We start from the raw sequence: 12,604 nt of genomic DNA, 5'->3' as shown, positions 1-12,604 counted from the left end.
AACCATCTTGGGTGAAATGCACACGAGTTCTAAAGCCATTATCTAGTATCGAAATCACGTATGTCTGTTCACTTTTCTAAAGAGTGAATTTTTTCCTTATTAAAACAACTTTCCTCTGTCCTTATAGTTTGTCAAATTTGTTTGAATCGAGGATTGGGTCAGCACAGCCACTGGACAGCTGACATAAGATCTGCGAATCTGTGACTAGAAGAGCTGGAGGCTACGCATTCTTCCTCGCAGTGAACCACCAGCATGGCAGTTATGTCTTCAGAGCCCAGTTACACGTGACTACACAAAAAGTGCATTAAAAACAGAAAGAAGCCCCACCACTACATTTGAAATTAAGTTTTATTTAAACAAGTAAAAATCTATACATCCTCTTAAAAACAAAAATCCAAAGTCAGTAAGTGAATCAATAATATTAATACGAACATGATTATAGCAGTAATTAAAATAGAGGTAACATTTTACCAGTGTTCAAATGTCACAGAATTCAAATCACACTTGGATCTTCAATGATTCAAGTGTGTATCCCACATGGTAGGGGTTGGTCAGTTTTAAGATAAAATTCCTCCTCTGGACACGCTGTCCCCAGTCAACTGCTTCCCCACCACCATCTGTCGGCTCATACGGTGGGATAGCTGGCTGCCGTGGCAATTCCGCAGTGGTTTCTCCGGTCTTTGGCCATCTTTACGTAACCATTCATGCCCCATTCTTCACCCCAGCTGAAAGGAGAGCAGGATTTCCATTTCATAGAGAGAACAAAGCGCATTGGTTCATTAACAGAACACCTAACTTAGAACAGTGTGCCAGTGGCCACAGACTTAACAGAGAGAAATCAGGAGAGGCACATGTTCTTGTTTATCCTTTATAAATTGATGAGTCTAAATCTGCACATAACTTCTGTCCCAGACGCAAAACTATGACCTTTCGCAAACTGCAAAATCAGACAGAAAAAGGATAGGATGGCTTTCCAGCCAGGTTATGTTTCAGAAATAAGAATATCTTTAGAATTTAGAAATACAGTGGTACAAATACCACATTAATACCCCTAAGATGTCTGGGACAGTATCTTAATGTTACAATCAAATATTAATAGTCTGGTTCAACCTAAGTGGGATAAAGACTTTTGGGATTTCAGAAGTGTGCTTAAAGCTTTGTGGAACTGCATCCAAATACTGATTGCAAACAAGAATTCCCTTTTTAATTTCAAATAAGCATTTTTGGCAATTTATACCTGTTCTTCACCAGCCAATATTTACTGCTGTCCGATTCTGCTCTTTCTAATCCGTAGCCAACCACCAGAACACCATGATCCACGTCTTCACTGCTGCAGTTTGGCTCAAAATAAATGCCTGGGAGAATAGAATGACTGCTGGGGTGAGAAGCTCCAGGGGACACCTGCCAGTACCTCCCATTACCACAGTAAGGGAGGCAGCTCAATTCAGTGACATGACATACATTCCAGATAGGACGCAACAATAAGACCTATAATTATCAAGGCTAGGAATGTAGGCCCATGTCTAAAACTCACAGAAATACAAATTAGCATAAATCCTTTCATTAAAAAACTTGCCTACTTTAGGTCCCTACTTTAAAGTAGGGATAGTTAATGGGTACAAAAATATAGTCAGATAGCTAGATAGAATGAACAATATTTGACAGCACAACAAAGTGACTATAATCAACAAATTAGGTATACTTTAAAATAACTAAGAGTGGAATCAGAATGTGCCTAACACAAAGAAATGGTAAATGCCTGAGGTGATGGATACCCCAATTATCCAGATTTGATTAATATACATTGTATGCCTGTAGCAAAACATTCCGTGTACCCTATAAAGATATACAACCATTATGTACCCATAATAATTAAAAATTTACAAAATATTTAAAAAAAAACTTGCCTAGAAGCATAAAAGACCACTCTTTGTAAGCTTGCAATTCCACTCTCAGATGTCAGTCTAAAAAACAGCATAGGCTCGGCACAGTGGCCCATGCCTGTAATCCTAGCACTTTGGGAGGCTGAGGTGGAAGGACTGCTTGAGGCCAGGAGCTCCAGACCACCCTGAGCAACATAACAAGGCCCCTGCCTCTACAAAAAAATAGAAAAAATAGCCAGGCATGGTGGTGCATACCTGTAGACCCAACTACTCAGGAAGCTAAGGCAGGAGGATCATCTGAGCCCAGGAGATCGAGGTTGCAGTGAGCTATGATGATGCCACTGCACTGTAGGCTGGGTGACAAAGCAAGATCCTGTCTGCCCCCGCCACCTCCCCAAAAGAAAACCTAGCACAGAACCCTAAAATCCTTGATCAAGAGGTTCCTTTCAGATTTAATTATGGAAGTAAAAATCTTTGGAAAAATTATAAACATCCAACAATTAGAGAATATTTAAGAAAATTGGGCTGGGCGCGGTGGCTCACGCCTGTAATCCTAGTACTCTGGGAGGCCGAGGTGGGTGGATTGCTCAAGGTCAGGAGTTCAAGACCAGCCTGAGCAAGAGCAAGACCCCATCTCTACTAAAAATAGAAAGAAATTATCTGGACAAGTAAAATATATAGAGAGAGAAAAAATTAGCCGGGCATGGTGGTACATGCCTGTAGTTCCAGCTACTCGGGAGGCTGAGGCAGTAGGATCGCTTGAGCCCAGGAGTTTGAGGTTGCTGTGAGCTAGGCTGACGCCACGGCACTCTGGCCTGGGCAACAGAGTGAGACTTTGTCTCAAAAAAAAAAAAAAAAAAAAAAAAGAAAATTAAACTATACAATAAACTATGTAGCTATTTTTAAAAATTATGAAGTACTTATTAAATTCATGGAGATATGGTCAACATAAAGTCAAATGGAAACATCAGGTACAAATACTGCACATAAAGAATGAACAACTATGTTAAATCCATGCACCCAAATATCTACACTGAATTTTAAACACCAAAGAGTCCATCATACTGGTATGTCATGGTGGTTTTATATTATACTTTTTCTGCTTCAATCTCTATAAAGAACAAGGCTCACCTTCTTTATAGAACTGGAAGGACTCATGGCCTGCATCGATGGCAACAGAGATGGGCCCCACAGTTGCTAATGCCTTCATCAGGGCTTTCTCCTGTCTAGGGATGTCCACGAAGCCAGTGTCATTAGCAACAGAATACTCAGGATTGTACTTACAGGATTCATCCTTTTAAAGGTAAAGGGAAAACAGACTTCATTACTGCCATCCACTTCCTGGTGAACACAACATGAGTTAGGACCACAACACTTAGTACTTTGTAACTTAGCAACACTGTTATAAATCAGCCCAGGAGCTAAATTGCCATTAGTTGATTTCAAATGGAAAATTAGCTTAAGTTTCTTCAATGAGGCTCCCTAGGTTTATTTGCTCACAAGAAATTTTTTACAATGGAGAAATTTGTATTATATGTAGAATGGTTTGTATATTCTGCATGTTATATAGAAGAACAGCAATATGCTAATCATCAAATCAGAGAACTATGCAAAGGTTAAAAATTTATAATAACAATACTGACAGTTTGCAGATACAGATTTTACCATACGAAATGTGAACTCTGAAAAAGGTATCTTATCCCCGGAAGCGTTCCTCTTTCCAATAGCACAGCTGGAATGACAAGATAAGATGCTCCATTTACCATTGCATCATATGGATAGGATTCCTCAGAGTCCAGGCCTCCGTTCTCCTTAACATACTGAAAGGCGTAGTCCATCAGGCCACCATTGCAGCCATCGTTGCCTTGAGGCCGAGAGCAGTCCACCAGGTTCTGCTCACTCAGCGAGACAAGTCTGCCAGTTTTCTGGAACATCTGTCCTTCAAGGGCACCAGTTGCACTAAAAGCCCAACAAGAACCACACTGACCCTAAAAAGGAAATTAATCAGCTGTCACACACAAAACAAATAGCAAGACTTGACAACAGCTCATATCTTGAATACTCTTTGAAAAACAGTGAACTACACATCGATCCACAGTCTACCAAAGCACAGATGTCAACTGCCTCTTGACTTTCCTGCAGAGACAGGAGGACTGAATCTGACAGCTTCTCACCTGATTCTTCACAGGAGTCACATAGCCTTTCTCTCTCCAGTCCACAGATTTGGGGACCTCAAGAAACAGAGGCTCTTGGAACACTTTCCCCTTCCTGTGCTTCTGGTTTCGAAAGCCATTCATCACCTGCCTGAATTCTTCATTGGTCTTCAAGGAAAAGTAAATAAAACATTGCAAAGCAAGAGATTATTTTGGTAAAGAACTGAGGAGACGAAACCCAGAGTTCAGCAATCCACACCACACTCACCATGTCACCAAAGGCGTTCATTGCCATGGTGAAGCTGTGTTTCCCTTGGCTGTATTCCTGATTGTGCAGTTCAATCATTTTCTTATTCTTCTCCCACACTGCTCTCCTCCATCCTTCTTCATTCTAGAGGCACACATAAAACTGATGGTCTTTATTTCTACTTAAATCCCAATCCATGCTTACCAACTGGATTTGCGAACAGATGGACAAAAACCATGGCCAGGGATGACTGATACTTCTGGGAGCTGTTCTCCAAGCTGAGACACATGTTGGGACATATGTTCACAGTTGCTCACAACAGGTGCTGTTAGGTTACTGTGTTGGTAAGAACTAGCCTCTAGAAGCTACTCTCTGGCTATAAACTTCCAGTAGCAAGGACCATCCTCTCCAGGGTCTCTCTGAACAGTTTCAGATGTTACCAACCATGCCATATAGTCTTCTGTGTTTTGCCTTCCACTGACACCATTGTGCATCTACACTGCAATCAAGTGTTGGAGCAGCTGAGGTTATTCCCACGCAAAAGGCAGCCAGGATGAGTAAAAGACGCATGTTTCAAAAAAACCTATGAAAGGAAAAGAATTGAGTATCTGATTAGACCAATCCTTCTAAAATCTATTTTATGCCAATTAAGGCCACCGTGGTAGAATAAAAATATTTATTTTCCTAAGCATTTACCCAAGACTGTAGAAGAAGCTAGGATGTGGTTGAAGAAAAACAGGCCCCTGGAGATATTAGATGGAGTCAACACTGTGAAAAGCCACCTGTCCAGAGCTCCAGGGATGGAAACAGGGTATGGGATTTTAATTTAGGGTATGAGAAGGGTGTGACGGTACCTTATGGCTCAGAGGCTGAAGGCAACAACTAGGAAACAGCTGGCCCAGGTTTTGTACCAATGCTACTGAGGTCTCTCAGGCAAAACCTCACTAATAAGAATGTGGGATCCCAAGTAGGATCAAAAAGATCTCCAAGATTTAGGAGACCACCTCACACCTCTGTGCTAATGTACAATACAGCAGATGAGGTATGTCTTTCAATCTCCCCTCCTTGAATAAAGTCTTTACTGAATGCCTTCCCTGGAGAAACTGGGAAGGAGAACACCCACGGCTCCCGCAAACCCACAGTTGGGCCTGTGCCACCAACAGCCCCACTCGCTCCCCAAAACCGGAGCCAGGGTCACGTAGCCTGGCCGCGGGAAGCCAGAGCCCCCAGGGTCAGTGCCCGAAAGGAGCAGTCAGCTCGCGGGCCTCCAGGCATGGCTGGACAGGGGACGCGCTGCCCGCTCCCTACTCAGGCTTGCTGTGGCCAGATGACGTCGCGGTGGCTCCAGTGGGAGCACAGCATTCTGGCGTGCGGGGGGCGAGTTGTCCCTTCCGGCCTGGACAGGCCTTGAGTCGGCGCGGCCCGCTTAGTGGCCCGGCTGAGGTCCACGCAGGCTGGCTGACCGCTCAACCTGGGACCCCCCGAGTGGCCTCGGCGCCTCCCTGGGGTCCCTAAACCGCCCTCCCCCGCTTTCCGACCTCCAAGCTGGCAGCGCTCAGGGGAGACGCCCTTGTTCCCGGGAGCCGCTCCCACTGCTTGACTGTGTCCCTGCAGGGGGTCCCCTCCTCCAGTCCCTGTCCCGCTCTGACTGGGCCTGGCCCGGGGCGCTCACCGGCTCGCAGCTGCGCAGGCGCACTCCGCAGCTCCCAGCCTGCTGAGGTTCGCGGTTCTGGCCCAGCTGCGCTTGACTCCGGCTTTAAGGCGCCAGGAGGCCGACCCCGCCCGCACAGCCTTCCTGCACTGCGATTGGCTGGCCCGGCCGCTGGGCGGGGCCCCCATGGCCTTCTGACCCAGCATGTGACTCAGCCGAGTCCCTGTCGGTGCCAGGGCGGGGCGCTCCTGCCTCAGTGGACCCGGGGGGAGGGGCCGCGCAGGGGAGGGTCGGAAAAACTAAGTGTTCGACATAATGTGCTGGGCGGGTGGTTAGTGTAAAGAAGTTTACAGCCAGCGCGGTTATCAGCCTAACCGCGCTTTTCCATTAGTCCTAGAGTTTTTGGTTAAAATCTCCTGCAGGGCCGTAGACTCCAGTCTAGTGGGTCCTGTTTGGTCCACAGCAAAGGTGGAGTCGCGTGGAAGAATGCAGAGCCCGCGGGCAGAAACATTATCTCCCTGTTTCGGGGTGGCATGTAGTCGGGTTCTGGAAGAATCTGGTAGGGAAAGGCACCCTTGCAGGAGTCAAGACCAAACTGCAGGAGGGAAGGGGCTGACTGATTCTCCAGAGCCCACGTGGTATTTTGTAATGCAGACTTTCCAGTCTTCTCCGTTCAGGGATTCTTCCCCCACGTCTTTTTCGCAAAAGACGGAATGAGTTGTTTACAGAGATGTTCCGTTGATAAAAAGGAAAAAGCGATTGAGAATATTGGCAACTGCTATTATTCCCCCACTCTCTGGGTTATGGATTATGATACCCTCTTTGATAACAAAAATGCTTCTCTTGAGATTTAAGAAATTTAATGATACTTAATATCAGGATTTAAGTACAAAATGTTATGGGGAAACGTTTTAGATAAAGGAAAAAGGATATATCTTTATATAATGTAGATATTAATTTATGTAATTAAGGATTTAAGGAACACAACCCAGAAACATTCTAAACCTTTGTCATTTTTTATTACATAAAAAACATTCATTATAAAAAATAACTTTTAGGGGAAAAAAATCATTACCTCATGCTCTTTCCCCCATAACCTTTTTCTATGCACATTTTGATCACTTTGTTAAAAATGAAGTCATACTGCATTTGTTTGTAAACTTACTTCGACTTAAGATTAAATTGATAGCTCTTCTAGAAATACAATCACACTTATAATTTTTTAATTGGGGTAAAATACACACATCATAACATTTTAACCATTTCGGGTGCATAGTTCAGTGGCATTAGGTACATTCACATTGTTGTGCAACCATCACCACCATTTATTTCCTGAACTTTTCTGTTTTCCTAAACTGAAACTCTGCACTCGGTACACAATAACTCCCCATTCCCCTACCCCCAGGCACAGTATCCACCATTCTTTTTTTTTTTTTTTTAAGAATGTTTATAGCAGCTTTATTCATAGTAGCCTGAGTGAACCCAAATGTCATCACCAGGTGAACAGATGAACCAATTCTGGTGTATCCATCTAATGGAATACTATCCAACAACAAAAAGGAACAAAATACATCAAACTACATGCAACAGCATAAATGAATCAAAACCATTATGCTGAACAAAATAAGCCAGATACAAAAGTGTACAGACTATATGATTCCATTGTTATGAAATTCTTTTTAACAATCTAATTTATCTAGAAGAAAGCAGATAGTGGTTACCTAAGGTTTGGAGTCCAGGAGTAGGAGGACAGATTGGGAAGTGGCATAAGAAACTTTTAAAGATCCATTCACGTACTGATGAACATTTGGGGTCTAGTTTGAGGCTACTATGAAAAAGCCCGTGTAAATATTTTTGTACAACTCTTGCAGTTACAGAAATGCTCTAAATTTTGATTGTTGTATTAGTTACATGAGTTTAGACATTTGTCAATATGCATCAAACTGTACACTTAAAATGGAAGCATCTTATTGTACGTAAATTATATGTCAGTAAAATCAGGACCCACCATTCTATTTCCCGTCTATATGAATTTGACTATTGTATTTGGTGATTATTCCTTTTCTAAAAAATCTATATTTTAATCATTATGTTACATGTGTGGGTGTATTTATTTAGAGAGGAAACATTTTTCTATGTATTAAAATATGTCTACATTTATGTGCGTGTGCATATATTTCTAGGTGTATATATAGTTATCCCCTCCATGTGTGAAAAATCCAGACTTTGCTACATGTTTTGGGAGGGCAACAATGGCAACCCACTGAAATGCCCTGTAGTGGTATCACACTTGTGTCCAGGCAAGAGGCAGCTGGTCATTAGGCTCGGGGTGTCAGAACCATGTCTTTCCTCGATGTTAAGAATACAAGTTTTTGTTCTAGGGGAAAGCAGTTATAGTTGAATGGCTCTTTGGGGGTTCATGGGGTGCCTGTTTCTCTTCTTTATGGCTTACTTCCCTGGAAAACTAGTCAGAACATGTAGAATACATTTTAACTATGATATTTGTCTTAGTTTCTTTTCTGTTGCTTGCAGTAGAATACCTGAAACTGTGTAATTTATAACAAAATTTATTCCTTACATTTTAAGAAGCTGGGAAGTCCAAGGTCCAGGGGATATTTCTGGTGAAGGTCTTTTTTCTGGTGGGGGCTCTGCAAGGTCCCGAGGTGGCTAGGGGAATCACGTGGGGAGGGGGCTGAGGTGCTAGCTCAGGTCTCTCTTCCCCTTCTTGTAAAGCAAACAGCCCCACTGCCAAGATAATTTATTAATCCGTTGATCCATGAATGCATCAATCCATTCATGAGGACAGAGCCCGCATGATCTGATCACCTCTTGAAAGGCCCCATCTTTCAATACTGCCACACTGGAGATAAGTTTCAACATGAGTTTTTGGGGGCACAGACATTGAAACTGTAGCAATATTTAAGTTTATGTTCTTAGGAAATAAAAGCAGTATCTTTGTAGCATTATGTGCCTGAAGTACCCACATTTGTCTTGCTTCTAGCTTTGCAGATTGTAGGATCCCTAGATGTTCATTGAAACAGCTCCAAGTTTCCACTGAAAGCTTAGACCTCGTCTGGTCCTTGAGGATTTCCCTAACAGGGAGTATGAGAGAGACTACTGAGATTGCGGAGAGAGAGTTGTTGGCTTTGCTCTATAGCATCTGCTTAGCTGAAGAGCCTTAGAAGCTGGATTCTGTCCTCCCAGCTCTCAGGAACACCATTCCTCACCAGCAGGGGGAAAATGTTGATCCTATTATTTGTGAAGGAATTAAAAAGCAACCTTTCAGCCTTGTTAGGCAGACAGCTGATGAAGCCAAAGCCTCTGGCACCTGATCCAGGGAAGATGTCATGAGCACCTGCAGAATGAACACATGTTCTGCCACTTACTAAACAAGCCCTGGGGTGCTTGCCAGCTTCTTGGGTGGCCCAGATCACTTTTTTGCCTGGGCATAATAGCAGACCAGAAGAGCTTGTTGATTCGATGAGATTATGACGACTGCATTGTACCTAGAGGTAGGAATCCAGGCCATTATCCACAACTGTGGCCTGAAGAAATCGGCCCATAACTGATCTGCCCAGAGCGAGTCACGTGGGCACAACCTGAGTGTTGGGGCTGTAGCCCATGGGTGGTCCCTCTTGCCATTTCCAGCTTCCTCCACCAGAGGGGCTGGCATTGGGCCTCTTTATTTCTCATAGCCTCCTTGAGGGCACAGGCTTTGGTTTTTGCCTTCTCTGGGTAAGGTCTCCCACATTGGAGTTGCTGTAATGAAAACTACTAGCAACAACATGGCACCATAGAAGCCAGTCCTCTGCTAACAGTAATTGCTGATCATGCTGTCTTCTAGAGAACCACCCTAGTGACTGGACATCTGGCCTGGTGCAATGCTGATGATAAAAACCCACCCCTGCTTTTGTCAGTCATGAGGAAGGTTTCCTTGTCTAGATGGAGGAACTGAAACCCACAGGCCAGCCCAAGTTTGCCCAAAGCAGTCACTGGGATACAGAACTCCCTTGTGTGGGGAGCAGGACTAATGCCCTTGAGTTACTTGTAGGTGACTCCTCATTGGTTGGCGAATGTGCTAGTATTTTCAGCAAATCTTGAATCTGATGAAACGTGACTGAAGTGCCCCCCAGGTTCAGAACAAACTAACACCACCATGACCTCTATTTATGGCAATCAGGTGGAGTCAGGAGTGGGAATGCATGTTGTACTCCTATCTTGACTAACAATAACTCTGACCTGTGGGAGGACGGTCACATCCTGTCTCCCGTACCATGGGGTTGTGATGGGTCAGGCCCCAGTGCTCATGCATTCGGGTGGGGCCTCCTCACCACTTTGAGACAAGCACGTGCACAGTGGCTGCAGGCCCTCCCCACTTCCATCAGCATCCCCCAGCCTGCCCCGTGACTACTCTCATTTGTGCTCCCTGTGCTCTCATTTGTGATTTAGAGGTCTGGTCCCAAGTGGCTAAAAGAACAGTTCATAAGTCTTTCTAGAAACTCATCAATAATCCACAGGTTACATTGAATTCATCCCCACTAAAAACATCCCCAGAAATTCAGACGTCATAACTCTCTTCCTGAATGTCTTTCCAAGGTCCCAAGTGACCGTAAACAACGCCTTCCACAGCAAAGTGGCTCTGAGGGGTGGGAGCCAGCTGACCTTCCCTGGAATCCCGACTGTAGGGACTGTTTAGAACACGGGTCTACTTTTGAGAAGGTGCTTAGTGTTTAGCACTCACAAGAATGTCACAGATTCAAGAAAATTCACAAAGGCATTCAGGGGAAAGAGAAGCAACAGAGATGGAGACACCTGGTCAGTGTGGCCAGAGCATCCTGGGGGGAAGTGTGCTACACAGCTAGAGGGAGCAAACGCAAGCTGTGGAGGAAGGAAAGCAGCAATGCAGACAGAAAGGACACTGTCCAGATAACTTCCTGACTCAAGAGAAAGGACTGACTCCATGAGAAGAGGAGAGAGAGGACGGGATGCTGAGCTGTGCCACCAAGTCAGAAATCGTTTGAAGTCAATGAAAATCAGACATCTATAGACACATGACTTTGGTTTCCTATTAGGAGAAACAATGCCAGTCATTATTTTTAAGACTTTAATATTTTGGGAAGGAAGTTTCCCATTTGAGGTTAGATTTAGTTTTTTTCCCTTCTGAAACACATTTTGTTCATGATTTCTACTTAATTCAGAATTTCTACCTTTGTAACAGCTTAAGCTGGTTGACCTAGAATGCAGGATACAAGAAAAAAAGGAAAGAAGGAAAGAAGGAAAGAAAGAGAGAGAGAGGGAGGGAGGGAGAGAGAGTAAAAGAAGAAAAGAAAATGAAAGAGAAAAAAATCCTACAAAACTCTCAACACAAAGTGTTTCTGCAAGTAAGCAAGGAATTCTCACTCCTGTACCAGGGAGCTGCACAGTGGCTGGACCCCTTAGAGGCCACAAGGCCACTGGCCGTGATATTTCAATGAACTATGAAATAAAACAGTGACCCGCCATTCCGCCATTATGCCTCTAGTCCTCAGGTCTTCAGGGGAGATAGTATTCATTCATTCTACAAATATTTATTTAGGATTTATTGTTTGTAAGGTGAGTAGTGAGCACAATGATTGACAGGCACAGACAGACAATGATCAACAAAACAGAGTAATTAAGAATGCTGATTTTGGAATTAAATACTTTTGGGTTGAAATCATTGTTCTGCTTCTTCAGTCATGTGACCTTGAGCAAGGCACTTAAATCTGTAGAGCCTCCATTTCCTCACCTATGACAGGAAAATTAGAAATGCCTGCTCTGTGGATATTGTGGGGATTAAGGGGGATAAGTTAAGTGGTGTGTAGCGTACATTCCCCGGCACAGAACTTCTATTATTCTCCTTAAAGATGTTTTGGAATGTTAGAGTGCCCCAGATCACTGAAACACCCTTGCTGGGGTAATAGCATAAGATACGTCACTGAAGATTTTAGATAGAACTATCAGACAACTCAGAAAAGTAACAGGGCATGTGACAAGCCCTTGAGAGCTAGGGAGACTCGGGCACCTGAGGCCTTAGGAGAGCAGAGACGGACAGATTAGGGACACAAGGCCATGTAGCCTCAACACACTGCCTCTGGTGAGCTCTCTTCTACGATTTGATGTAGGGTAAGGAACTCCTGTGCCCTGGGGGTTTCTCGACCAAACCAGCTTGCTTTCTCCCCAGTTTTTCCTTGGTTGTGTGATACGCTGAGATTGGTCACCTGAGGGCATAATCTCTAGCCAAAGCCAGTCTTTCCAGCCACTGATCCATCTGGGAAGCTTGTGTTCTTCCCCTTCTCTTGCATATTCTCAGAAACACAATAAGCACATCAAAAATGACTTTCTTGACTACTAGCAAGAATAAAAAAGACTGTCTTGACTTCTAGTGGACTGCCCACTGCCATGTCTGTCCCAGCAAACAGGTCTTGCAGCAGACGTGTGAACGTTTGTCTTCAGACTCCAGTCTCTGGGTCCTGGCCTCTTCCTAACTTAATGAAAAAGTATTGGTTTGCTGTACAAACATAGACTATGTGAATGTTTAATTACCAGATAGAGAAATTAACCAACCAGCTCCCGGGCTCGTGAGCAATAATGTCCCACATTCCCTTTACGTGTTCCTGGGACAGCAAGCCCTGGGTGGAGCTGGCTCCAT

The 12,604-nt window shown here is 44.0% G+C and overlaps 1 protein-coding gene across 1 annotated transcript; it reads right to left on the bottom strand.

Moving 5' to 3' along the window:
• Nucleotides 1-330: 330 nt before the first annotated feature.
• Nucleotides 331-6,013, bottom strand: CTSL (cathepsin L). The gene is made up of 8 exons (XM_012659384.1): nucleotides 5,956-6,013; nucleotides 4,728-4,866; nucleotides 4,305-4,427; nucleotides 4,058-4,204; nucleotides 3,647-3,871; nucleotides 3,015-3,177; nucleotides 1,238-1,355; nucleotides 331-725 (listed from the first exon to the last, which is right to left on the bottom strand). The coding sequence occupies exons 2-8, from the start codon at nucleotides 4,851-4,853 to the stop codon at nucleotides 626-628; spliced, it is 1,002 nt and encodes a 333-aa protein (XP_012514838.1). The 5' UTR covers nucleotides 4,854-4,866; nucleotides 5,956-6,013; the 3' UTR covers nucleotides 331-625.
• Between the last annotated feature and the right edge of the window lie 6,591 nt (nucleotides 6,014-12,604).

This window comes from Propithecus coquereli, unplaced genomic scaffold, assembly GCF_000956105.1.
Source record: "Propithecus coquereli isolate 6110/MARCELLA unplaced genomic scaffold, Pcoq_1.0 Scaffold608, whole genome shotgun sequence".
In the NCBI taxonomy this organism is placed as follows: domain Eukaryota; kingdom Metazoa; phylum Chordata; class Mammalia; order Primates; family Indriidae; genus Propithecus; species Propithecus coquereli.
The sequence above is the reverse complement of the archived record's forward strand: the minus strand, read 5'-3'. Positions and strand labels throughout refer to the sequence as shown.

Coding starts and splice junctions, on each gene's coding strand:
- CTSL (XM_012659384.1), bottom strand. CDS start 4,853: ATGCGTCTTTTACTCATCCTGGCTGCCTTTTGCGTGGGAATAACCTCA. Junction 4,205..4,304: donor TGAACGCCTTTGGTGACATG/GTGAGTGTGGTG, acceptor TTTTCCTTGAAG/ACCAATGAAGAATTCAGGCA. Junction 726..1,237: donor TATTGGCTGGTGAAGAACAG/GTATAAATTGCC, acceptor CTCTCCTTTCAG/CTGGGGTGAAGAATGGGGCA.